Below are 22,899 nucleotides of genomic sequence, written 5' to 3'. Positions count from 1 at the left end.
GGCTTGCGTTTCAACTTGTAAACCCACTTCGTACCAATGGCCTTTTTGCCAGGAGGCAAATCACATAAAGTCCATGTGTCATTCTCTATAAGTGCGTCATATTCTGATTTCATGGCAGCAATCCAATTTTCTGAATTCTGTGCTTCATCAAAAGACAGAGGCTCCTCAACATCATGTAAACTAGAAACAGCCAAAGCATAACAATCTGATGCATAAGATGCATGGCGAGAGCCTGAACGAGTACGACTAGACAAAGGTGCATCCAATTTACTGTCACGCAAAGTGTGCACCAGCCATTTTGGCATACCTCTAGCCTGCTCATTTTCAGCCCTTTCCTCATCAAGTACATCATGTACATCTGCATCAGTAATAGGCTGTTCTAAAACATTTTCAGAAACCCCCATAGGCTGTACATTTGCCTCATTGGAACTTACATTCGTATTTCCACCACTGAAAAGAGGCAACAAAGTGTCATAAATGTCATGTGAGCTTACATTACTGTCTCTAGTACATGACAGCAAGGGCTAAACAGAATCTTCCACAAACACTACATCCCGTGAAACCAGAATACGTTTTGTTTGCAGATGATACAACCTGTAACCTTTGCTTTCAACACTATAACCAACAAAAATACATTTGACAGCCTTATCATCCAATTTTCTGCGCTGCACTTGTGGCACCAAAGCATATGCCAAACAGCCAAAAACACGCATGTGCTCAATAGAAGGTTTTCTATCATGCCATGCTTCATATGGAGTAATAGACTGCAAAGCTTTCGTAGGACACCTGTTAAGTACATAAGTGGCACACATGATGGCCTCAAGCCAAAAAGAATGCGGCAAAGCTTGACTTTTGACCATACATCGTGCCATTTCCATTAGTGACCTGTTTTTCCTCTCAGCAACACCATTTTGTTGAGGTGTATAAGGCACTGTACATTGGTGTTTTATCCCACGACTAGCCAGAAATGCATTAAATTCATGAGACATATACTCCCCCCCTCGATCGGAATGGAGGGTGCCCATAGTACATTTTGAGACATTTTCAGCCATAGCCAAAAATTGTTTGAAGCACATAAAAACTTCGGACTTCGCTTTAAGCGGAAATACCTATGCATGCCTGGAGTAATCATCAATGAAAGTCACGAAGTACGGGTAATTGCCCAAGGACGGAGTTTGCATGGGCCCACAAACATCACTATGCACAAGCTGCAACCTGCATGTGGCCCTAACTGAACCATCCTTTGGAAACTTAGAACGCTGCATTTTACCCAGAATACAGCCTTCACAAACATGTTTGACAGGTGCTTCAAGAGGCGGCAAAGAAGCAACCATATCAGATTTGTGCAAACGCAGCAAACTGGCAAAATTCAGATGACCAAAACGTGCATGCCAAAGTTTTGCATCTGAAATAGCCCTTGAATCTGCAACAGCATTTGCAAAATTTTGTCCACACTTGTCATACAAAGTGAGCTTATACAGCCCACGACACAAAAGCCCAGATGCAACAATTTCATCACCAAAGCTGAGATCATGAACAGTACATCTGTCATCCACAAATTTGACTACAAGTCCAAGTCTAGCAAGTGCGGATACAGACAAGAGATTCTTCTTGATCCCAGGTACATAAAGTGCATCAACAAGTGTGAAGGAACTGCCATTAGCAGCAGTGAGCACAATCTTTCCAACTCCCTGAACTGGATAAGAGGCGTTGTTGGCACAAGTGACTGAATTCCCATGAGGGACAGACTCGAGAGAGGTAAACAATTCACGATGTGAGGTAATGTGCTTTGTAGCACCACTGTCGAAATACCACACATGTGAATCTGCAGCAAATGACAAGCATACATCATGGACAGCAGGATTGTAAGTGCACTCTGCGCTAAAAGCCCATTCCGCATCAACATCAGCATCACAATCTCCTTTCACAGAAGACTCAACAATGGCTGCATTTGTAGTGGAACCAGCATTTGCAGTGGAACCACCCTCTTTCTTCTTAGCCTCTTTGGCCTTCAACTTAGGACACGACTTGATCAAGTGATCATTGGCTTTACAATAATGGCAGCGCATCTTCTTTTTGCCCTTATCACCAGAATTGCCAGACGAAGTGCTGCCAGCAGAAGCATTAGGAACAGAATTTTTGCCACTCGCAGCAGAACCATAAGAAGTGGCTGCATTACTGTTACCACCCTTTCTTTGAGAAGCAATAAAAGCCTGTTCAACTGCACGCTGCCTAGTCCTGTTTTTTCTAGAAAGTGACTCTTGCAACAACAATGTGCATAATGCATCAAACTTGACAACTTCAGGATTTCCTTGGGTCATCAGTCTCCAAGTACTAGCAAAAGTCTGGTAGGAATCTGGTAAGGCATCAAGAACAGTCTGCACAAGGGAACTGTCCGAAATGACTTCACCTGCAGAAATGAGTTGCTCATTGATATCCTTGACACTAGCAAGGAAAGTGTCCATATCATCTTCCTCATGCATAATCTTCGACTCTAGCTCTTTACGCAGCAAAGCAATTTTAGCCTCATTGCGGCTTGCATAAAGACCTGCTAGAATATCCCAAGCCTGTTTTGCAGATTTTGCTGAACGGATGTGAGGAATAATGGTGTGCTTCACAGACAACGCAATCAATGCATGAGCTTGTGCATCCTTAACATCCCAACGAGCTTGTTCTGCCGTAGGCAAAACAACTCTAACAGCTGCAATCCTTGCAGCAAGACTTGCAACATCCTCAACATCGCCTACATCTTCAGAACCAGGGCGTACATCAATGCCCTGCACAATGTTCCAGACACCTTTTGAACAAGAACATGTTGCATCATATAAGCCCACATAGGGTAGTTGTCCCCATCCAACCTGTCCTCAGCAGCAAACATCTTGAACACATCTGTGTTGTTGTTGTCAGCCATGGTAAATGCTGAACCTGATGTGAAAACTGCCCGAAAATAGGAGAAATGGAGCGGGAACAACTTGTGCTATATAGCACAAACCGTAGAAGACTATAAGGAAGCCGTTATGCAGAAAGCGGCACTGACAGAATATCTGCACAAAATGACGAAATAGCCTGTGCAGTACTGCCCGTAGTGGAAACGGAGGCCGAAATGACCCCAAAATATTTGTCGACCTGCGAACGCTCGCCAAAGCTCACTGAAATCGGAGAAAGTGAGCAGGCGTGTGCTGGAGCAGCTCGCGACTAAGCCCGGGAGGACGTGACCTGCTCTGATACCAATTGTTGGAATTAGGGTTGCAGAGAAACACACACAGCTTGGAGAAGACGAAGGAAGCTCAAGGCACACGATAGAGATTATTTTACTTAGTGTGCAATGGAAAGATAGATAGCCCTAGAGTGATGGGCGTATATACAATGCACGGGGGAAAAAACCTCCTAAAGAGGGAAAAAATTCCCCGGCTGTCCTAGTGTGTTCACACACATCACTACCACATGTATATGGTAACATTTACATGGGCAGCAAGATCTTCCAAGGGCGACCCATGAAATGTCGGGAGTGGGATGAGTGGTGCATCAGGGCAAGCGAGATTAGTTGGTAACAATAGGGATGACTGGATTGCAAAGGGTTGGGCCATGATGGAAATATGGATAGAAAGTGAGGTACCTGACAAACCTTTCCTTGGTGGAGTTGATACTTTTGGAATTTGTTGTTGTGAAGGAGTTGCAGGGATCGAATGCCCTTGTAATTTTTTTTCTTTTTCCCTTCTATGATATCTCTTAGCTCGCTCACTCTCCCTAAGATGTTCTCGCCACTCTTTATCACTGTGCATATGTCCCCTTCCAAGTAGGTTCGTGTCGCAGAACCTCGACTAAGTCAAGGTCCCACCGGGCATGCCAATGTCCGGTAAATATCTGGATGGGCAAGGGAAGAGGACAAAGACCCAACCCCCCCCCCCCCCCCCCCCCCACCCCCCCCACCCCCACCCCCAGATACCCAACAAAGATATATGATAAGTGCAATATGAACCCCCCAAAACCTAATGAGAAAGATGGAGGGAACTTAGAGATGAAATAATGTGCTAAATGTTCGCTGCTAGGGAGCGCTGGAGTGGTTAGAGTATAGACACACTTGCAAATAACAAACACAACAAAGGCACAAATATGGTGAAGATTTGTAACAAAATGTTATAGTGAATGCTTACGAACCAACACAATGAGAATATACATAGATTGTGTTTATATTATGATGTCTGAGTGTAAATCGCTTTTACAAATATTTGCTTTGTTTTTATATCAAAATGGAGCGAAGGAGAGGAAACTTAGCTTTGAAATCATTGCGTCGAAAGTCAAAACTTGATGGCGAGGCTCAGAGTGATTCTCACGACCCTCGAGGATTAAATTTTACAAAGGTTCACTATTTTTGTTAAATTACAACTTTCACGGAAGTTTGCTATGAGTGGCTATATGAAAACGACAGTGCCTGAAGTGTGTGAATAGCTGAGCAAGGATTCTTCACTTTAATGGCGATCGTTGCACCTTCTCTTGTGCGGTTTGACGGTATTCCAAGCTTCAATGGCCGTCTTTGTAATAATGCTTGAAATCTGCAAGTGAGATCCAAAACTAGTGGGAGAGCACCTCTCACCGTTTGACGGTGAGCCACTCTCTTGGATGCAAATTCGCTCTCTCTCACTCGCACTTTTGGAATTTTAACGCTCTCTCTCAACTTCTCTGTCTTCCTCTCGGACCCAACACTAGAGAACTTCTCTCTCTCTCTCTCTCTCTCTCGGACCCAAGCTCGTTTGTGCTCAGTGCAAAGCCCTCTCTCTCTTCCAATCACTCTTTTTTCTCTTTTAAACCCGTTCAGAGACTCTATCTCTCTCTTTTGTGGGGACCCTCCCTTGGAGGGGGCGAATTAATGACTTTTAATGCAAAGAAAGAAACAAATTACTTTCTCTCTCTCTCTCTCTCTCTCTCTCTCTCTCTCTTCGAATTCTGCAGAGATAAGGGCTCGCTCCCTCTCTCTCTCTTCGACTTTTCTCACACACAGCAGGGCTGAGCCCTTTTTCTCGTTCTCTCTCTCCGACTCTCGGCAGCACACAGACGAGCCCCCCCTCGTTTGTTGCAGGGCCGAACCCTCTCTCTCTTTGGTTCTCTTTGCCAACAAAGGGGCAGCCCTCTCAGGCACTCTCTCTCCCTCTTCAAAGCACTACAAAGAGACAAACTCTCTCTTTCTCTCTCCCCTTGCTCTCGGCAGCCCACGGACGAGCCCCCTCTCTTTCTCGATTTGCAGCAGAGTAGTACTTTCTCTCTCTGGTTCCTCGACTTGACTACACACAGTTTGCAAGAGCAAGGCTTTCTCTCTCCTCTTTGATTTTCAACATGGACAACTTCTCTCTCTCTCTCTGGTTCCTCGTTTAAAGCGTGACCTGCAACCCACAAGGAGAACTCCCCCTCTCTCTTCGATTTCACTCAGAGAGAATCTCTCTCTCTCTCTCTCTCTCTCTCTCTCTCTCTCTTCAATTTCAGCAGGGCCGAGCCCTCGACTGGCTTGATTTACAACAGGAAAATACACACACACACAGTACACAATGTATGCTCTCAAGAAAGCTCTCACAAATGCTCACAGCTTGCTTCCCTAGCAGCCGGCAAGGCACAAATGGAACCACATCTCCCTCTTCTCTCTCACGAGCAGACACGAGCCCCCAAAGGCATCCCTTCATTTTATTTTATTTTGTTATAAGGCCTGCTCTAAAAACTCCAACCTTATAACATTGTAAATGGAATGAGCACTTGAAATCAAAATGTACACTACAAGCATCATTTTGGTATTTCATGTTGATCCCTATCATCGCGACCATCATTTGCGATCCTTCTGTAACTTTGAGTTTCTCGAGCACTGCAAAAACGACCAACCTTCTTTGACCAGGATTAAGCACTGCATCTCAAACAATCACAATATTGACAGTGATAATGCTGATGCAATCAAATGCAACACCGTGGCGGTGACAAAAATGCATATGCATGCCATGGTGCAATGATGCGGGCATATAAAGATAGCACTTGCTCTCGAAAAAAACTGCAACACAATGCAATGGAAACCAAAGCAAAAAGTCTATCAACCAAATTTTCCATCACAAAAAAGCATCAAGAAGAAGATGAACAGAATCAACCAAGTGCTGGTATCCAAACATAATACTGAGGTCAATGACCTAGTTTGGATACATGAAGCACCCCGGGGGATTCACTGTGTTTTTTCGTACAGTACCACGTGAGTGACAATAGGGGGGGTTTTAGATTTTGTACATAAGCGTATACAATAGGGGTAGCCTCTCGTTATTTCATACTCGTACCGTACACATAAGGGAGGGGGAGGGGAGGGTGTTACATTGGGGCTACATTCAACTACCTGAGCCTCGACAAGCACTTGCACAGAGACATGCTTGCAAGCACTTGCAACAGGTGCTACATTAGTGAGAGACTCTGTGTGTGTGTGTGTGTGTGTGTGTGTGCATCAATGAATACTTTCATGGCGTGGTGAAAGTAAGGGCAAACTTGAAATTCTCTCGTTTTCTTGGTCAAAATTAGAAGCTTTTGTCGGTAATTACACTAAAACTTATGTAAATTTCCTTGTAGCCAAGCTCAAACCCCTCTAATTTTTCAAAATTCCCAAAATAGCCTTCAAATTTTTAAAATTCCCAAAGTACCCATGTATCTATTTTGATCGGATTGATCAAGCTTTTCTATTTTTTCTTTCTTTTTGACAATTGAGATGCATTTTTGAGTGGCTAGCATGTAATTTGTCACATATTACCTCACAAAACAAGCGATTATGTCCACAAAGATAACACATAAGTGTACTCATCAACAAAATGTCAATCATTGAAGAACAAGAATACATCCTAATTCCTCTCTGTCCTACCGCACATCGGCTAGAGAGAGAGAGAGAGAGAGAGAGAGAGAGAGAGAGAGAGAGAGAGAGAGAGAGAGGTATGGATAATGTTAAAGCTGGTATTTATTATGCTAGTTGAAATGTAGAAATGACACATCATGAGAACATAGATTTTCACTCAATATTTGTTTCACCACCTTTCATGGCAACATGATGGTGTTCAAGCATCGTCTACCTGCACTATTTGAACATAGGGAATGCATGAAATCGATATTTTCTATCACTGTTGTTTGAATATGGGGGTAGGACAAGATTAATCCAAGCATCTCTCAAGTGCAGACAGTGAAGAGGCTTTGTACGAGTAGAGAGCATTATTTACAGACACCCATTCTGTGTCACAGGCTGCTATTGGACGGTTAGCGAAGTGGGCACTAGAGAGAGGTGCAACTTCACACACAGCCTGGACAAGCACTTGCACAGAGACATGCTCGCAAGCACTTGCAACAGGTGAGAGAGAGAGAGAGAGAGAGAGAGAGAGAGAGAGAGAGAGAGAGAGAGAGAGAGTGGGTTCATGGGCCGCCGTGGGACCGCGGCATTGTGTGTGACACTCTTGGCAAGTGATTGCATCAGTGTTCGGGAAAAAACATTTATCTAAACCTATAGAATTCATTTTCTTGAATTTGCCAAGAGAAAATTTTAGAAAATTACATTTATTTTTCAGGTTGTTACACTATTTTTCTCTATTTTGGGACGGAAAGGATGATGGATGATATAAAGTCAAGCCACATTTTTCTTGATGGATGATTGCATCTGGGCGGACAGAAGTGGCAGAAGGAGAGCCCAATTAATCCTCGCTTGCAGAATCCTAGCATTGTGTCGTGCAATGCTCAAAATAAACTTTTTCCCAAAAACTTGGCAAACCTGCATATGTGAAACAACAGAGGTAAACCTTCATATGTGAAACAACAGAGGTAAATTGACAAAATTTGAAGGTTTTTACACCAAATTAGAATGCAATGTTTAATTACAACCAAAGATAATATGTAGTTAACTTTTGCTTAATTGTGATGAGTGAAAACGCTCTTATGATGCCATGCGTTAGTCAAGAGTGAAAGTAAAGAGAGCATGAGGAAAACCAAATGTCCTTTAATCTCTCCTTGCTCTCTTCTTTACGCAACCATTAGCCCACTCCTCTAAGTCTTTCCCTGCTATGCCTTGTACAGAATTTGTTGCTTCCACACAATTTACTTCTTAACTGATTTATGCACATGAATTGCCCTTAAATTCCCTTTGTACATGACTACCCCTTGCTTTATGAAATCCACCAAACTCTCTTTGTGTGACAAAGCCTTAAATATAAGGGAAATATTCATTGACTGTAGAGTCTTGATGAGAGAGAGAGAGAGAGAAGAAGAAGAAGAGTATTTTAACGTTGTAGGAAACTATCCCTAGAGATCAAAGATCTATTCAACGAGGAGAGTTGAGCTCAAGACCTTTTATTCAAGAGGAAAATGGTGTGAGAGAGGGAGAGATGCTTGCAGATAGGGCTTTGGGTTTTCTCACCTTCAAATATAAAATTTAATGGTAAATTTGTAAACCTAGGTTTTTTTAACGAGCACTGTCTGCATTTGGGCAATTCCGATGTCAACAGCTCAAGCTCACACTTCTCTGTGTGTGTGTTCCTTAGAAAGCCGATCAAGTAGGCCTTTTGATTCCCCTCTCAAAGCTTTACTGTTGGAACTAATTTATTGATGTCTGCTTGAAATGGGGAGGCAGGATTTCCGACATCTACACGAGAAGAGCTCCCACACGTGCTTGGTACTACAGCGCCATCTCACCGGCAGTAGCACCTGCAACAAGCGGCATCTCTCCCCTCCCTCAAAGCAGGTATTATCCACAGTCAACATGTCTGCTCTTTTTTGAAAGGTTATTAACTGTTTGAAAAAGGCTGAATCCAATGAGCAGTAGGTGCTACCCAACCCGAGAAATTAATTTGATGGGGAATCTTGTAGGGATGCTCTGTCTTCCCTCTCAGACAATCGCATCCCAAAAGCCGACTCTTTTCCTTTGTTTCTATGGCATCCACATATCTCCCTCTTCCCCCCGCGTGCCAAGCTCCAAAGAGAGTGAGTTGCAATCTCTCTCTCTCTCTCTCTCTCTCTCTCTCTCTCTCTCTCTCTATATATATATATATATATATATATATATATATATATATATATATATATGTATATATATATATATGTCCAACTTCCCCTCCACACGAGTTACCTGAGCGAAAATCTGTGAGGTCTTCGCCTACCCTCGAAAGCTTCATCAGCAGCCTGTGATAAACAATCTCTGCCATCAAATCTGCAGCAGTACCAGGAGGCGCACACACGAGGATAGGAGAAGGAGAGAGAGAGAGAGAGAGAGAGAGAGAGAGAGAACAAGAAGCTCAACACCCATTAGGGTGGAGAAGAGAGACGAAATTGGCATGTGATTGCGGCCTACGTGTTGGACCAAATGCCTGCAAAGTAGGAGAATATAGCATGTGGACTCTGTGTTGGAGATCGTAGGGGAGACGTAGATGGGAGGACCCTCAAAAAGGTGGAGCGTAAGAGGAATCTTTTCAAGTAGTGATTTTTTGAAATGTCATTCAGTAGTATGAGTAGTAGGGGCTACCAGCTTGTGTAAAATCTAAAAATGGTGGTAATAGAAGAGAATATTCGCGTGTGAGAGAAGATCGAGCAAGGGGATGGGGGGGCTAAAAATCTTATTTCTTGAATTCAAACAACATAGATAGTAGCAAGACAGCTTGGTTCTACTTGTGGCTTACAATAGCTGAGATTGAAATGGTCACTGCTGCATGTGCGAGTTCAAAACCTAGTCTTCATTTTGAAGGGTTAGTTTTGTAGGTGGGGATGAGGTCCAAATTTAAGTTCATAGGAATCTTGGAACGAATGAATAAGATAATATGTGAGCAAGAAAGATGTACACATTTCATAAAAACGTAAGCTATAAGAATATGCGAGCACTCTCAGGAGGGTAAAGGGGTTGTGCTGTGTCGAGCAAGGGGTGTAAGCTAGAGGCGCAAGGTAAGGGCGAGAAGGTAAGGCGCATGAAGGGCTTCATGCGTGGAGGGTAAGACAAGGCGCATGTATTTTAAAAACATATATGTAAGGATGTAATAATTCGACACCTAGCAGCTCTGGTCGAGGTGGTTAGAGCGACGAATAGTTTGTAAACTTGCCGCCATGGTTCAAATCTTCGCTTTATGAAGAGCTTTTGTTGGACGAGAATCAAATGGATCTCAAAGGCATCTATGAAGGATTCGGGGGCAATATAATAACGGAGCCACCAATATACACCAAATCCAGAAAGTAATGATTGGAATCTAGGCATTACCAAACTTTAGCAATGGGGAGGGGATGGGGAGCCCTCTGAGGTTGGCCTTGCTTTTCCTGACTGCCAGAAGCCCTAGATCTCGGGAAATCAGACTGAAAGCGAGAAGGGAAATTGGTGAGGATGAGCAATCACGTGCTCTATATGTTTGAGGTTTTCATGGTTTCATGAGTGGCTTCATGGTGAGCATGAGCAATCACGTCTTCTGTATGTTTAAGGTTTCATGGTTTCATGTGTGCGGATTTGATTACCTAACATAGCCTCGCCTGTGACACCTTGCCCATTACAAGCTTACATAGTTTTGTCTTTTCTTTTGCTGTCTACTAAACATTGCAAGTTGTTTCCTGTGTGCCAGGTGAGTTACCATGATAGCAAGCTTTAGCATCGAGCCCTCTTAGGTTAGCCCTGCGTTTCTGTCTTGCCAGCAACCCCAGACCTCAGATTAAGGGCCAGAAGGGGTTCAATACATAAGATTTTGGGAAGAGTGGTGAGGAGCAGTCACGTGTTCTATATTTGTTTTCTCAGTAGGGGGTACCCAATCTTGTTTAATATGTTATTAATGGGAATAGGCAAATATCCGTTCGCAAGCAGCAGACGACAAACGGGGAGGCAAGGCGAGGCACCCTTAGGCGAAGTGGGGCACGAGGAGGTGCAGGCTTCAGACGATTGGAAAGGAGGGACGCCATGCACATAGGGCTGAGCTGTGCCAGTTAACATTCAAGTGGAACCGTTGCTTAAGCATTTTTTTAATATATTACGCTTGTCACTCACAGCAGCGTCGCATGGACGGTGAGTTGGTTATGAGAATCGTTGTAAAGTGTTGGCTTCTATGTCCACGTGAGTTTGACCCTGTCAATCCCTTTTAGAGGGTGAGATTGGGTGGGAAGCTCCAAGGTATTTGAACTCAAGGATGAGCGAGATTGGGGGAATCTCCTGGAGCAATGAATAAACAATGCAACGAGGTAGGGGGTACCCAATCAGATTAAATACAAAGAATAAAATGAGATATGGTGTCGGGTAATGGACAACGTAGCAATCACACAGGAGGTTGCTCGCGAAAGGTGGTGGGTACCCAAGCACTCGAAGTGCAAGGAGACTAGCATAGGATGTGCAGGGAGTGAGGGCGATGGTCAACTGAGGAGGACGGTGCAGAGAGGTAGACATGCGAGCTTTTTTTTATAACATGGGTTGACAGTTTGAAGTAGTTGATCGTCACAGCTTGCCTAGTTACATATGATGAATTAAAGGTCATATTCCTTATGGTTATAGGTCAAAGGCATCCTTACGGGTACGATGGTGCACTCTGTAAGAAGGTAAGGATTGAGAGCTCCAAGAATTAAAGACATGAGTTGGGGGTTCTATCTAGGTTATCTTGTGGGGAGAGCTCGAGGGCATTTTGAGGTGCATTTCTTCAGAGTGTAGTCACATTTTGTCAAAAATTTTCAAGGTAAGCTCGAATCTAGCCTAGATTTTGCAAGTTAGTGATAACCTATGAAAATTAGAATGCATTATTTCAATTTTGAATGTCCACCATTAAAGAGTTAAACTCTTTACTAAAGAATGTGTAGTCACATGCGACCCATGGGTCTCCATGAAGCAAAAAGGTCCGACTCCCACACTGCAAGCCTAGTGGATCAGATTATTACTAGAAACAAAGAGAAGGTGGTTGAGGCAATGGAGGAGGTCAATGCATTTGCAAAAGAGATGAAATCAGAATTTGAATTGGTGCTTGAGACAATTGATGACTATAAGTCTACCTCTAAAGTCTTTATAAAGTGCAATGTTGATGGAAAATGGATCCCCCTATTTCCAAAGACAGGGTATATCAAACAATGCATGATAGAGCACACAAAGTCAAAGGTGCATATTTAGGCTAGTGCTCCAAGTTCGCACGAACGGACAAAGAAGGTTGGTCATCCAAGTAAGTTCCCGGTACCTGATGACCATCAGAAGGAGTTGACTGGATTTTTCAAACCAATCTCAGGTAAATTGCATTATTGACATTTTTATTAGTATCGTAGATCTTTTGTTGACAAGCTTGATGAATGTGTGTTGTCCTTGCTAGTATGTTCCGAGAAGTCATCGAGTGCACCAGAAAGAAATGAAGGTGAAGGTATGCCATTCTAAGTACCTCTCTGTCTTTTTCTTGTACCACTTTTGAAGCAGGTTTTGATAAAAAAGACTTTTGTTGTTCTTTGTTTTCCTTTTGTTCCAAATAAAAGAAAAGATATATTCAACACTATGTTGGGGATTTTGGCAAAAATCATTCATATTTGGAGGAAACACAATTGACCTAAAACCATTTTTAGATGATAGTAGAGGGGGGGGGCAAATTGGTTTTCTGAACCAAACACCATAGCAACGTTATATAAGGATCAATGCGTCATTGGCATATCTAGAACTTTTTGTCACAAAAATTGCAGCAGAGTAAGCATACTGGGAATGCCATTTGATGGGCTAATGTGTTCAAACTGTGCCTCCATTCCCAAGGAACGAGATTTTCGGATGAGAGTTTATCGCCAATCCCAGGCAACACATAGTGGAGGGCTTAGAGATACAGGTTTCGGCAGAAGACTTGATTACATGACTAACTCAGAGATTCTTGGCATAGCACGATCTAGGTGTATCCTAGTTCGAAGACTTAAGAAGATAATGTGGTTCACAAAAACCAAAGTTGCAGCATTAAGTGTAAGAGTCAGGAACCTTCATGATACTGTCTCTGAAGCTTTGGGAAGAGGAGATGTGAAAAAGTTTTGCATGGATATCGTCAATGCGCACAACCTCGGTTTGTTTGAGGGAAAGCAACCATTGTGGAGATTTCTCATGGATATCTCGCAAAACATTGGAAGAGATCCCCAAGGCAAGAGATACTTTGACACAACAAAGAGTCTCTTTGAAGGTGCTAATTTGTGGGGAGGTACAAGAATGCACAACTTTCTCTCTTTGAACCTTGGGGGACCTCATATTTCAACCACTATGAGGGCAACAAGGAAGTCCATATGTTATAAAACAGCGGTCAGGGAGGATATATTTCAACATGTGGCTGAGGTTTATAAGCATCAAATGGGTAGAAACAACATCTCGATGGGCAACGTTCCTGTTATTATTGTCGAAGATGAGACTGTTATAAAGAGGATGTTCAGGTGGAATGCAAGGAATGATGAACTTGTCGGCTTTTGTGGAAGGAAACAAGAACACAATTGTGTACCAGATTTTGTGGTGGTCGTTGGTTCTGGTGAAGCCGGGTACAACAACGTTGTTGAGGCGTTCCACGCTAATATTATTGCTCACTATGCACGGGTTCTTATTGCAAATCCCCTTATTCATTGTCTACCAAAGCTTTTCCTGGTGGTCCAGCTGACATGTAATCAATTTAATTTGAATTTTATCAAAGCGCAATGGGATGCAGTAGCATTGCTTTAGAATCGTCATCTTAAAAACATTGTAGGTCCTTTGATTCGTCATGCTTCTGATGGGGATGCTCGAAGAAGGAAACTCATGAGAGATGACCACTTCTCATGTGGGTATTCGATTCTCTATTCCTTGGAAAGGGTGGCCATTAACAACGAGCATAGATTATGATGGAAGTATCTTGGGATTGCATGACTCGGACCTCATTCGTAATGGGAAAAAGTTTGTTAACCCTTTAGATAATGCTTCTAGAAGACTTGTCCTTGGCAAGGATATCGCTACATTGAATCATGTTTCTCTTGTATATCAACATTTTAAGGTTGATGAGCATGGATTGCAAGAGGGTGATGTGGAGAGAAAGGATAGGCAAAACTGGAGATCAGCCCAAAGATTGGCAGGACCTAAGGTGCAAGCACGTCTGAAGGATTTGCGCATTTGAAGTCAATTTCAGCAAGAAAGAACACTTGGAACAGAAATGTACCTTTCAATAGTAGCTTCATACAATGATATTTTTTTGTCTCCAACTCTCTCATTATTTGAGAGAGTGAAAGCTTCCGGCAAGGTTTCCTTCTTTTTCAGGTACTCAGTGTTTAGACAGGGTGTCATTCTTTATGTTTACCACTAAATTAAGACAATAGTTATTCATTTTGTAAGAAATATCTAACGTTGTTTTCTCAGGATGTGGCGCACTTGGATCATGAAACAAGCGATATACACTCTCAAGGAGAATTTCATTAGCAAAGAAACATTCCTTGATATTCAGCTCTCTTGCCACTTTATAGTTCTTCTAATCAAGCTATTCAGAGAAAAGTATACACATCTACAAGTTCCTTTGTCTGCAACGGGGTCACACACTTGTGAAAAATTCTTTAGCAAAGTTGGCGGTATGGTTATAAATGAGAGGAGTTATGATGGAGTTGATTTGTTAAGCAGTGCTGGTGTGCTAAACAGGATCGTTGGGATTCAATCAAGGTCCATGCTTGTTTTTCCAGCAGCACACTCTAAGCAAGAAAGAATATGGACTGTAATGAATCATGTACTTGGCGTTCCATTTGCCAATCTTGGTGACTACATGTCCATATCTTTTGATGGGAACATAGTACAAGCTTTAAGAGAGGGCTTTTGTGAAGCGAAGGATGTGTGTAAAATACTAGGGATTCACGATATCTCTTGGTGCCATGACACATGGCAAGAGAGAGATCTTGAAGGCATAATGGTTGCCAATGTAGATGACCAAATTTTGGATTATGGAGTTGTTGATGACCTTCCTCTTGAGATAGACGAAGGTGCAAATGAGTTGAGCACATGTGCCAAAGATGACATGATAGTCGCAGAATGTGAGTTACGTCATGTGTTTGATGAGATAGTTGATGAAGAGGAGAAAGTTCAGAGCCAGTTCTATTCTTTTGTAGAGATAGATGGCAAGAAAATATGTAAGAGTACTCTTGTGAGTCAGCTAAATAGAAATCCAAATCTGTCTAAGGACAGACTAACAAGGGTGAAAAGTGGGATTTATTCTTCAATGGATAAAAAGATCAGGTTTCAAACAGGAAATTCTTTTGTAGTAGGCTTAGATTGTGTTGTTTTATTTGAGGGGTTGTCTTCCAAAGATGACACAAGGTGCAAGAGTAAAGGAAAGATCTGTAGCACTAGCGAAGGTGCAAATAAAGGTACATGGTATCTTGGAAGAGTTGTGTGAGAAGAAAAGTGGGATCTGCTATGAAAGAGACCAGGGGTCCTTTTGATCGTCTTGACCGGCTTGCAAATGTAGAGAAACATCTTGCATGGTATCAAAAAGCTAAGGGTGCAAGGAGCTATACATACGACTCTTGTGGACAATCAATGTGTATCCTTGGAGTCTATAATTTCACTTGCAAACTTGATGTATGATTTGGAGACTAAGAAGTACCATCTTGATGCTAAGGACTACAAGGTCTTCAATGAGTATGTGAAATGTAAATCGACTTCATTTGTCAATTAGGTTCAAGCATGTGCAAGAGAAAAGTTCATAGGATTGGTTTGTACAATAAAGAGCTATGTTTATTTGCTAATTCTAAGTGTAACTATTTTGAATCTTACAGGTTGATACTTATGCTGGATGCAAGTGGCAAAGATAAGGGATGACTACTCTTTGAAAATATTGACTTAGATTTCAGCTCAGTACCTAGATAGGAGTATTTTCATAAAAAGACGATGTGCCATATGAAAGATGTTTGTCCAACATGGCATGTGGACTAGTGAAATGTTGATTAAGGGGTGCGCATTTGGTTTAGGAAACTCTCTTCAAACATTTCATTTTGATGTTTTGATTTATGTATTTTATGTACACGGCAGCCATATGACATGGACATGCCATTTTGTTGATTGTGTAGTATGAGAAGCATGGCATACTAGCACTTGGAATGTACTTTGGTTTTGAGGGTTCTTAAGTTTATTTGGTAGGCTACTTTTATGTTTTCATTTTGTGTTTGTTTTGTACATGATCGCGTATCGATGTGGACATGGCCTTTTCGTAATCGTGTGATTAGACTATGTGATTGGAGGTTCCTACGTACTATGATATGCAGGTCATATAACCACTTTGAAGTTAGATTACTTTGACTCTATTGAAAATGTGTTTGATTTTAATGTGTTAGATAATCCTTAAATCCCATGTGGGAGCCCAAGATGAGGTGGACAGTTTTTTTGGAAAAAGAAATTATGTGATGAAAATCCCATCTGGGAGCCCAAGAAAAGGGTATACTGATTTTTTTTGAGAAAGAGGTCTCCGTACAAAGGAGACTCTGGCAAAATTTTTAAGATTTATATTTTATGTACAAACTCAAAATTAAATACAGATGGTGCTTTTTTAAAAGCTGTATTTGCTTAAGCATAGACGTGCATTCATATCACATATAATTGTTTTTGTTCAAAAAGATTAATCTTTCAATGGATTGTTTTGTAATGTGTTTTGATTTGATGAGTGAATTTTTTCATAGTTGTTTAAGAGTATGCATTATTTGTTATTTAGAAAACAATCCATTTTATATGTGTGCCTTAAATCCCATGTGGGAAGCCTACTAAGTAGGTGGGTAGTATCATATGTTTTGAAATTGAGATTTGAATCAGTTTACAAAGTAAATGGTATTTGTTTTTTGACAAATTACATTGAAACAATTGGTTTATTTTAATTTAGTTTTCATTATATTTGTTGCTTTTCATGATTTGTTCTTTTAACATCTATTGCAAATGAAAACACACTACAATGTACACTTTTGCTCATTTGCAGTTCAATATGTATTTTTTGCAAAAGCATGTGCTTCTAAAATTGGTATGTTACTAGTATACATAAAATAGTGGGTCATTACATTCCGTATGAAATCCGTATGAGGGGGGATGGCTCATTACGAGAATGTCTGTATCTTGTCCGTATGTAGGGGGATAGGTTAGCACGTAAGATATCGTACATAGGGGGGTTTCTCTAATTTTGATGCATGCAGGTGACATCCCCCCATTACTAATAGTGAATCCCTCGGGTGAAGCACAAGTTCAACCTCAACAACAAAAAATCGCAAGATGGGTAGCACTAAATGAGTCAATCACTACTCACAGCTACTTCCAATGAAATGCTAATTTTGGGCAAAAAGCCTAAACTAACAGCCTAGACCCAATCACCTCAAAAAAAAAGTTCTACAAGGAGCAAGCCGAGCTATCAACAAAAGACAAACAACTCAAGCAGGAGGAACAACACCTGCAAGAGGCATTGAAAGAGATCTTCAAAGCAACAAGCAATGCGCCAAGTGTCGGTATCAAAGCTAGAATTCAACCAATCTACCTAACAAAGAAAAATGATGTAGTGGATGATTCCAGTCAAGCTACTCATAGCACAAGGATTTTATGAAGGTAACACTCAAGTCTGGTTACCAAAAGTAATAGCTAAACCTAGAACAATGAAGATCAGTTAAGAACAAAGGGATCCACCCAAAGACAAGCGAGGACAACCAAGATCCAGCAAAAGCCAATCACAATTGAGGGTCATACACCCTCTAGATAGATACCTTTTTTCCAACTACAAAAGAAAGGCTTCTATGATGAAAACAATCAGATATGGGTACCAAAGCCTAATCTCCATCAAGACAAAGCAAAAGAGAAAATGCCAAAGATGGTCACACATGGACCAAAGACAAGATGGGTTCCAAATTCGCTCACAAAAACTCAATCACAAAGAGTCCACACATCTCGACAACCGCTTCTCATGGGAAATAAAAAGCAAAGAATCCATCAACTCCTACAATGTCCAAAGAACTTGTTTCACAAAGCAGTGTGACATATGACAATCAAGTCAAGATGAGCCAAAGTATGCCAGCCTAATTGATAGAATAGTGGAATCCGTAGGCCAACACAACGAAAGAACATATATCTCTAGAACTTATGGAATTGGGTTTCTGGTCTTGAATAGGTACATCCAAGTCGCCATTAAAAATACATGGCATAAAATTCATAGTCGGGTAAGGCTAAGCCACCAAATGAGCGAGGTGCTAGTCCCAAAGCTTCAAGTAATATTCTCTATGGTCTAAGCATCTTAGCTAGTTTAGGTATTGCTCAAGCTAGAAGAGCTGAGCATAATTACTTTGTGTCGCTCATGCTGTATATGTGAGCATAAGAGTCAAAGTCTATGTAGTTTATGTCTCGTGAAGTGAAGGAGGAAGTCCAAAAACACTCACGCACTAAGCACAGTGAGGTATGAGTGGAGAAGCTTCTACAATGAAAACCCTTCTTGGAAATGTGGAAGCTATTGCGACGTCTTTAATGTCACATGTGCTACATTTGTTTCTCCAAGCATACATCAAATCCCTCTTTTGCACTGCATGCTTTTGTTTGAAAAATTTATCATATGCATATAGAGTGTCCCATAATTGACACTTGCATTAGGCACTCTTTCTTAATATAATATCTTCCAAGCACTCACCTTGCATGCTAAATACTTCAAGTCCAAATGCTCAACTCCAATAAGGGCGTATATCATTGGCACTTTTTTCCCACTGGGTTTTTTACCTTTGGTCATCCAAATTTAAGACCCTAATCTAGAAACCCTTATCATCATTCTCTTGTATATATATATATATATATATATTTTTTTTTTTTGATCAGCAACAATAAGGAAATGGCTACCCAATCATCAAACAAAACAATAGTTGCAAGTCTCCATATACTTATCAAGAGCATCTTTTAAGTTCAAGGGCAACAACAAAGCTCCATAAAAAAATGACAAGTTAAAGAATAGCCTACAACAACAAGCAATGACAACTTCAACAAGAGAGATATCCACAACAACAATACGAAGCTCACACAGTGCTTCGACATTGGCTACCTATTGCAGACAACTCAAATTGCAGTGGACCTTGAAAGCAAACCCATCATAAAGTCCACGCAATAGAGAGGATCAATTCTACAAACTCAAACACATCAAAATACATCTTCACCACAGCCAAGACTGGCAACAAAGAGGAGAATGTGCAACAAGAAGAAAAGTTGCCTCGACAATCAAAGTGTTGGAATTAGGGTTGTAAGGAAATGCACACAGCTTGGAGAAGACGAAGGAAGCTCAAGGCACACAATAGAGAGTGTATTACTTAGTGTGTAATAGAAAGATATATAGGCCTAGAGTGATGGGCATATATACAATGCACGGGGGAAAAAACATCCTAAAGAGGGAAAAATGTCCCGGCGGTCCTAGTGTGCTCACACACTAGGTGATGTGTGTTCACACACATCACTACCACATGTATATGGTAACAAATCCCCTGTAATGTACCCAACATTTCTCAATAAAAGTATTTCATTTACCTTGCAAATATTTAAGGTTTGCATTTTGTTAGATCTTAAAGCGTTCCAACGGAATGACCGGATTAAAAATCGGACTCTTAAACTATGAATTATGACCCTTATTCACTTGAAAACTATAGGTTGACGGAAAACTTAAGCCTCAAGATTGTATCTAATGATAAGAGTCGACCATTTAGAAAAGAGAGAGCAATTTTAGGAAAGGAGGAGTATTTTTAGGAAAGAAAGAGGAGGGAGTTAAGTTTAGAGTTCTTGTCTTGGAAGCCAAGCTTCTTCTAATTAGAGAATCGAATTCGCTCATCGGAATCCGTGTCCCAAAAAAATAAAAAATAAATTTTATTTATTTTTTAAAGCCACGAACGTACCCGAACTTAGCTCTCCTTGCTTTCCTCTATTCTTAGCTGGCCTTGAGAGCCTATATAAAGACCCCTCTACCTTGACTTTGAAGGACACAGACACACACTCTTAGAAGCAGAAGCTCTCTTGCCTTGTCGTCGGAGTTACCTTCTCTCCCTCAAGCTCTTACCTTCAAGCCATCTCCATCTCCAAGTCTTCTCTATCATCGTCGTCGTGTTGCCCTTCGGATTCTTGAGTTCTATTTCTCTCTCTACCTTTTCTCTATCTCATTAAGATGGATCCGAAGCGAGTGACCCAAAGCTCAAAGGATGCTTATGTCGATCCACCTCCAAGGAAGGTGAAAAAGAAGGTATCTTCTACTCCAATCATAACTCAAGCGGACATATTGACTCCGAAAGAACATGAAATCATCCAGCCTCAAACACGGGAGTTAATTGAACATGTTGCTAATCCAGTAAGACAAATTTATAATTTTGGATTGCTATTCATGTTGACCTGGGAAGCTAAGCATAGGGAACCCCTTAAACTATCCAAGAAACGTGATTCTATCACGAGAAACAAGCATATGTTTTCATAGATTAGTCAAAGAACTATTTGATAAATTGTCACTGTTTGCGGCAAGAGCAAATGAGCATCCTTTGAGCCTCATGAGAACCTGCAAACTGCAGCAAGCAGCCTCCTGCCGTCACGTGGAGAAAGCAAAGATTCAGATGGCCAAGATGCGAAGTTTAATACCGCGACCTCGGAGCCAACCCAATATCTGCTTCGCCAAGATGAAGAAGCGCCCTCATCCTCTGAGCGTGCGCAGTTGGAAAGAGATGAAGTGGGCCAGCTATTGCCCTCAATAAACAGAGCAATTGCGGGCTGCCTCCCGCCCATCCAAAGAGGAGACGTTGTAGAAGTTAAATCCCTGCAAGTAATTGAAGACCCTGGCGAAGGCTCTCTCCTGCCGAGTCAAGGAGATACAAGTACCTCTGCCATTCTCGTATCATCCATGTGTCGGGCTGCTCCTTCTTCGAATGGGGCTGAAAATCTCCTACAAGCTAAAATTGTTGATTCTCTTGCCGACCACAAATCTGATGCACTTGCAGATGGTGGTTCCCGACACTTCCCTACTTCACCTTCTTCACCCATAGCAGTCAACCGACGAGCAAATGGTAATCATGCTTCAGTCATGTCGATGATTTCCAAAAATAATGTCACTTTCTCTATTCATACACTTGATATACTTGATGCGTATGAGTTTCTGCACCTTCCTGCTGATTCTCCTCAAGTCAATGAAGTCGAAATACCGGATCCTACTCGCGACGAGATCTTCTTTGTAGATTTGTGTCATGTGATGTCGCTATGTTCTCCTTGTCCTCGAAAAGTTAATCGACTGAGAGGGGACTCAAAGTCGTTAATCAACTGAGAGAAAAAGGGAGTGGTGGGTAATAGATTGGCCAAAAAAAAGGGGGTTGGTGGAGAGTTTGCGGCTTAGGTTGGTGCATGTGTGTATGTGGCTGCTAGGTGTGAGAGCATGAGGCCACCGAGTCGCGCGAAGGAGAGACCGAGTCATTGGGTAGACGCTAAAGAGAGAAAGGGAGAGTCGGAGATTGGCAAATGCCCACTCCATGGCCGGTAGGTGAATATGAGAAGCTGAGAACAATACAAGGTGGGTGGTTGGCACGAAAGAGAGGATGAGAAAGAGAGAGATCAACTGCTTTGTCTGCTTGTTAGGTGAATGACAGGGAAAGAGGAAGGCAGCGCTTCAGGTTTGTTTTCGACCGCTACATGGCAGGCCAAGAATTGGTGGGTCGTGGTTGTTCATTCTTGTTGCATGGTTAGGAGACATAGGGCAAGGAAGGAGGAGTGCTTTGGCTTACCACCCTGCTTACGCAGGCGGGCCGAGTGAAAGTCCCCGAGTTAGGGGGCCACCTGTAAAGGGCGAGGCCTCTTTGCATAGAAATGTGAGCCTGAAAGGGCAGACCTCCTTCCATTTGGCGTTAGCTGGATACTTGGGGCTGAGACAAGTGTGGAGCCCCTTTCCACTAGAACGTCATACCGGGGAGTAGCTGACTATACCACAGTCATGAACTCTCGCTTGCAACAGAACGGGGCTTACTCCCTCCTTGCCATTTATTTATTTGGTGGATTACTTATCAGCTAGCAAATTCAAACCTCACACTACTATATCAAACCCTGCTAATTAAGATCTCACTCGTTGATTACGAACTTCCCTCACCTTTTATCCTATGTTGTGAGTCATAGCCGAACCTTCAGAGATTCTAATTTTGTGACATCCTATCTAAGGACACGTACTAATCTTTTCTTGTTCCCGAGTATCGCCATAGATTAAGTTTAACCTATTCTACTAATACGTTTAATTAGCATAATTATACTAATAATCAATATATTATGACAATAAAGAAAGCACTCTTTTAATTCAGAAAAAATCATTAACTACACATTGAAGCAATTAATGGAATCTAAACGTAAGAAGCAAAATACTTAGTTGGTATTGGTTAAAATATTTAGTTTTGGAGCGTGTCCTAAGCTCTGATACCACTACTACAAACGGAAGACGTAGCGTCCTTGCAAAATACCTCGAATAGCATGATAGAAACAACAAAACACCGCAAATATGCATACCTAACAAATCGTGTGATCATATAATCAAATCATACTCGAACAGAGAGAGAGAGAGAGAGAGAGAGAGAGAGAGAGAGAGAGAGAGAGAGAGAGAGAGAGAGAGAGAGAGAGAGAGAGAGAGAGAGAGAGAGAGAACACTTTCAGGTGCACCTCCTAGAGTGGAGTGCTACACCGGCACGGCAAGAGAGAAGAGAGGAGAGGAGAGAAGAATAGACAGACACTAGGTGCAATCTCCCCCCGTGCAAGAGTGAGCATTTTCCTCTTGCACGTATTTAATTTATAGATTTCTTGAATGCTCAAAGTGAGTACAAACTGGCCGGCCGGACATAATTGGCCAAAGCTCATAAAGAGCACTTGAATAACCAAATATACCTAACATGTAACATCCTTTTGCATAATCCATTATCTGTTGATGCTTTTGCCACATGTCAACTACAATAGATAATAAAATA

General features: G+C 41.7%; 2 protein-coding genes and 1 non-coding gene across 9 annotated transcripts; all 3 read left to right on the top strand.

Annotated features, from left to right (window-relative positions):
- Positions 1-8,164: 8,164 nt before the first annotated feature.
- Positions 8,165-16,118, top strand: LOC147453540 (uncharacterized). 7 transcript variants are annotated; one of them, XR_015188546.1, is made up of 6 exons: positions 8,165-8,425; positions 8,618-8,728; positions 12,291-12,338; positions 12,716-14,215; positions 14,315-15,580; positions 15,718-16,116. XR_015188546.1 is itself a non-coding variant. In XM_086515708.1 (4 exons), the coding sequence occupies exons 1-4, from the start codon at positions 8,423-8,425 to the stop codon at positions 13,646-13,648; spliced, it is 1,095 nt and encodes a 364-aa protein (XP_086371834.1). In that variant the 5' UTR covers positions 8,165-8,422; the 3' UTR covers positions 13,649-14,306. The 7 variants fall into 7 exon arrangements, 1 of the variants encoding a protein (XP_086371834.1); XR_015188545.1 differs by lacking the exon at positions 8,165-8,425 and having other exon boundaries at positions 8,672-8,728; positions 13,956-14,215; positions 15,718-16,114; XR_015188548.1 differs by lacking the exons at positions 8,165-8,425; positions 8,618-8,728 and adding an exon at positions 12,111-12,209 and having other exon boundaries at positions 15,718-16,118.
- Positions 16,119-20,634: 4,516 nt separating this feature from the next.
- On the top strand, positions 20,635-21,227 carry LOC147453539 (uncharacterized). Its single transcript, XM_086516930.1, has 2 exons — positions 20,635-20,647; positions 20,683-21,227. The coding sequence occupies exons 1-2, from the start codon at positions 20,635-20,637 to the stop codon at positions 21,225-21,227; spliced, it is 558 nt and encodes a 185-aa protein (XP_086373056.1).
- A 424-nt stretch (positions 21,228-21,651) lies between these two features.
- LOC147453538 (RNase MRP) lies at positions 21,652-21,932 on the top strand. Its single transcript, XR_015188783.1, has one exon.
- Positions 21,933-22,899: the final 967 nt, after the last annotated feature.

Source organism: Adiantum capillus-veneris, chromosome 7, assembly GCF_014529385.1.
Source record: "Adiantum capillus-veneris isolate H3 chromosome 7, ASM1452938v2, whole genome shotgun sequence".
NCBI classification, from domain to species: domain Eukaryota; kingdom Viridiplantae; phylum Streptophyta; class Polypodiopsida; order Polypodiales; family Pteridaceae; genus Adiantum; species Adiantum capillus-veneris.
The sequence above is the reverse complement of the archived record's forward strand: the minus strand, read 5'-3'. Positions and strand labels throughout refer to the sequence as shown.